The following is a 3,337-nucleotide window of genomic DNA, read 5'->3' on the forward strand; positions in this document are numbered from 1 at the left end:
TTAATTTCCTCTCATTGTATTGAGCTGAACGTATTAGCTAGGGTTTTCAATACTCCGTTTTTCTAGTACTCCATGGATAACCAACCTTCCCATATTTTTCTGCTTTAGTTCAAGTATCGTGTATTTTTGTGAATTTTAGAAAGAGTTGTTTTGGCTACTCGCAATTTATTACTGTAATACAGTGGCTTAGCTAAGCTGCTTGTGTGAGTGCTGTGATATTTGTAATCAGTGATCTTTGTCAGTTTAAATTGGGTTTATTTGATTTTTTATATTGTCAACCATTAATACAATTAGCTGTTGGTCATACACCTGTGAAGCTATTACCTCGCTTTGATAATGGCGTTACTCTTGTTTTAATGACACCCCGGATCAATTGGGCACATATCACCGTGAAGAGTGTCATAAAGGTGTCGTTGCCATATCTTGGCTTCGGCTATTCTCGAATTGTCTTATTGCTAAATCATATCTAGTTAAGCTTCTACAGAAACCATCATTTTGCGTTCTTTTTATTTTAAACCGACCATACAAATCTTTTCAGGCTAAAGTAAAATGTTGACAAATAATGTCTACTATACTGGTTGGGCCGTTTTCCTTCGAGAAAAGCAATAGTAATTGATTCAAGTATGAGTTTGTTAGAACATTTGTTCTGTTTGTTGTAAAGTGAACCATATTGCTGTCGAAAAGGTGTTTGTCTCCGGATTTAAACCCAGTCTTAACTGGCCTAACCTTTCGTGTAATAGGTGTTGGGTATCGGACAATTGTCACATAAATGTATCTTTGTAAAGGCAGGATAAAGGGCTTTGTCGGTACGTTAAGGTGCATTATACCTGATGGTAGATCAGATTGATTTGTAAGAGTGCAGAATGAGTACAAACTTCATGCCGCTTGGTTGATTATTTGTTGATGTTTTACACCAATGATTTGTTAGACAATTTTGCAAAAGATCTAACATTGCGCTTTGATTTCTTTTAGCGAAGGCATATTCATGAATAGGCCACCATCTGATAATGATGACATTAAATCACCCATCCAATTGCTGATTAATGAAACGTCATCACCTCCCATAACTAAATGTTCTCGGTGATATGTGAAATTGGGTAGACCAAGCATTAGGCCATATTGGTTTGCTTCTTGTTCAGCTTGACATTATTCAACATGAAGTGAAGACAGAAAACACATTGCTGCAATATTAGTTTATAATCACGGAAAAAAGATGGAGTGAAGCATCCAATGGAAATGTGGAGACATCCACTGAAATATAGAAAACTGAATTATATTGTATACTAGCTTCAGGGTTATGCTGCAATGATGACGACAAACAGATTTGTATAAATTACTTCTATAATAGACATTCTGGGCAAGACGTATATTGCTGCACATATATTTAAATAGGCACAAAGAACAAAGTTTGTTTCCAGAAATGGGAAAAACGTAAACATCCAGAGAATGTGAAATTGTTCCCAAGTTAAACCTTCGAATTGAGAAGCAGCTAATTTTACTGTTTATGTTAGTTATAGCTATACAATGGTAGTTATGTCCACTATACCAACAGTTTCGCTTATGAATTGATGAAACAAGTCAGAAATGAAATCATCAAACTTGTTCTGATGATAATATATGCATCCAAACAATCGTATGTACCACGAGACTGATAATGTTGTGCATCTATTTTTAGCTTGACTGTGATGAAAGGGCTCGAAATCATGTGACGGTAACATGATCGCACCTGTACGACTCATATCTCTGAGCGAGGCAATATCACTAAAAAATTAACAAGACATGATCATTTGACCTATCCATGTCGTCAAAGGTAAGGTTTACTTTTAATGTATTCGGATCGTTACAAGTCACGTAATCAATAATACTTATTAGGGTCTCGAAAACCCATAATATGAGGAAACATCATAATTCCTTGTTTCACACAATTTGAGTGGTCTGAATATTTGAGCTGATACATTGATACAAGTATTTCTAGATACTGTTTTGAAACAGAAACATGTTCCATCCAATTTACGAAGGAATGATGGCTTCCGAATTATGTAAATCTTACAACCTATTTATGAAAGGCTTACCTGTATTAACCTGAACAGCAGGTATACGATCCCACAAACTCTGGAACTTGAAGATTGTCACATTCCTCGACCAGCGTCCCAGTACCACACAGTGAATCCACTAGGTCGTTGCGGACACATCGTTGTGTACATGCGGTTACTGTGAATCAATATGAGAAATTGGCCATCACAGTTTAACAATGATCACTCTCATTGTAAAAAGTTGCAACCCCTCAAAGGAACTATAAATACCAGACTACAATGCTAGATTAGTGGAATAAAACAGAAAATTAGAATGATATCAGATCCCTCTACATCGAAGTAATCCAAATGATCGGTCATTTTACACATATTTTTTTAAAAATGCCTAAGCTATTAATATTGTTACATAACGTAATCGACGACTGACCAAGCATAAACACGCCAAAGCTTTAAAGAATTCATGCCATTACACATTGTAAAGCTCTAAATGTAAAGTCTGTGTAGCAAACAGACTAAAATACATACAGAAAGTTTTGTCCGCGACTTCTGGCAGAGTTGGTCCAGACGGAGTGGTCGGTGGGATTGTAGGCGGGTCGGTTGTAGGGGCGTTGGTTGTAGCCTCAGTGGTCGGTGGGGTTGTAGGCAGCTCGGTTGTAGGGGCGTTGGTTGTAGCCGCAGTGGTCGGTGGTGTTGTTGGCGGCTCGGTTGTAGGTAGCTCTGTTGTCGTTGTCGTTGGTTCAGGTGTTGTGATTGGCTCTGTCACTGGATCGACTTGACAGCAGTTAGAATAGAAGTTTTCAGTCAGTTTACACATAAATCTAATGTAGTATCTGCGGAGGTAACTGGAGCTTTTGCAATACCTGTCGTATCCTTTACACGTTAAACTAGCCCATCTTCGAGGCATTCGAGACATTGCCTGTTTGCACAAGGGGCTCCTATCGTCGCTTGACTCACAGCGCTCATTGACTTTTCTGGCAAAGCGACACACCAAATTTGTAGCCCAAAATCTGGTATATCTGCTACTACAGAACTTAGAGACGGCAGCCGTTATGTCAGAGCATTGAATCTTCTTCAGGGCCGCCCGGAAAGTTCTCTGATCCTTCCTGCATCCGCTTCTGACAACCAGAACAATGCCTCTGGCATACCACAGTCTTCTCCAGTAGGTGTTGGAACACTCCGAATAGCTGCTGGCTACTCCGTACAACTCTTGGATGTCATCATCACCTACCTGCCTCGAAGAGGAAAGTGGGACTGAACACGCCAACAGCAGCAGAACAACCACGAGATACGTCATCTTGGATCCG

At 39.2% G+C, this 3,337-nt stretch overlaps 1 protein-coding gene across 1 annotated transcript; it reads right to left on the bottom strand.

The window, feature by feature from the left end:
• Positions 1 to 1,181: 1,181 nt before the first annotated feature.
• Positions 1,182 to 3,337, bottom strand: LOC139465441 (uncharacterized). Its single transcript, XM_071247156.1, has 3 exons — positions 2,559 to 3,337; positions 2,073 to 2,211; positions 1,182 to 1,251 (listed from the first exon to the last, which is right to left on the bottom strand). Exons 1-2 carry the CDS (start codon positions 3,325 to 3,327, stop codon positions 2,078 to 2,080), a joined length of 903 nt encoding a protein of 300 aa, XP_071103257.1. The 5' UTR covers positions 3,328 to 3,337; the 3' UTR covers positions 1,182 to 1,251; positions 2,073 to 2,077.

The sequence above is a fragment of the Haliotis cracherodii genome, unplaced genomic scaffold (genome assembly GCF_022045235.1).
Source record: "Haliotis cracherodii isolate W230 unplaced genomic scaffold, xgHalCrac1.p SCAF_18, whole genome shotgun sequence".
Lineage (NCBI taxonomy): Eukaryota > Metazoa > Mollusca > Gastropoda > Lepetellida > Haliotidae > Haliotis > Haliotis cracherodii.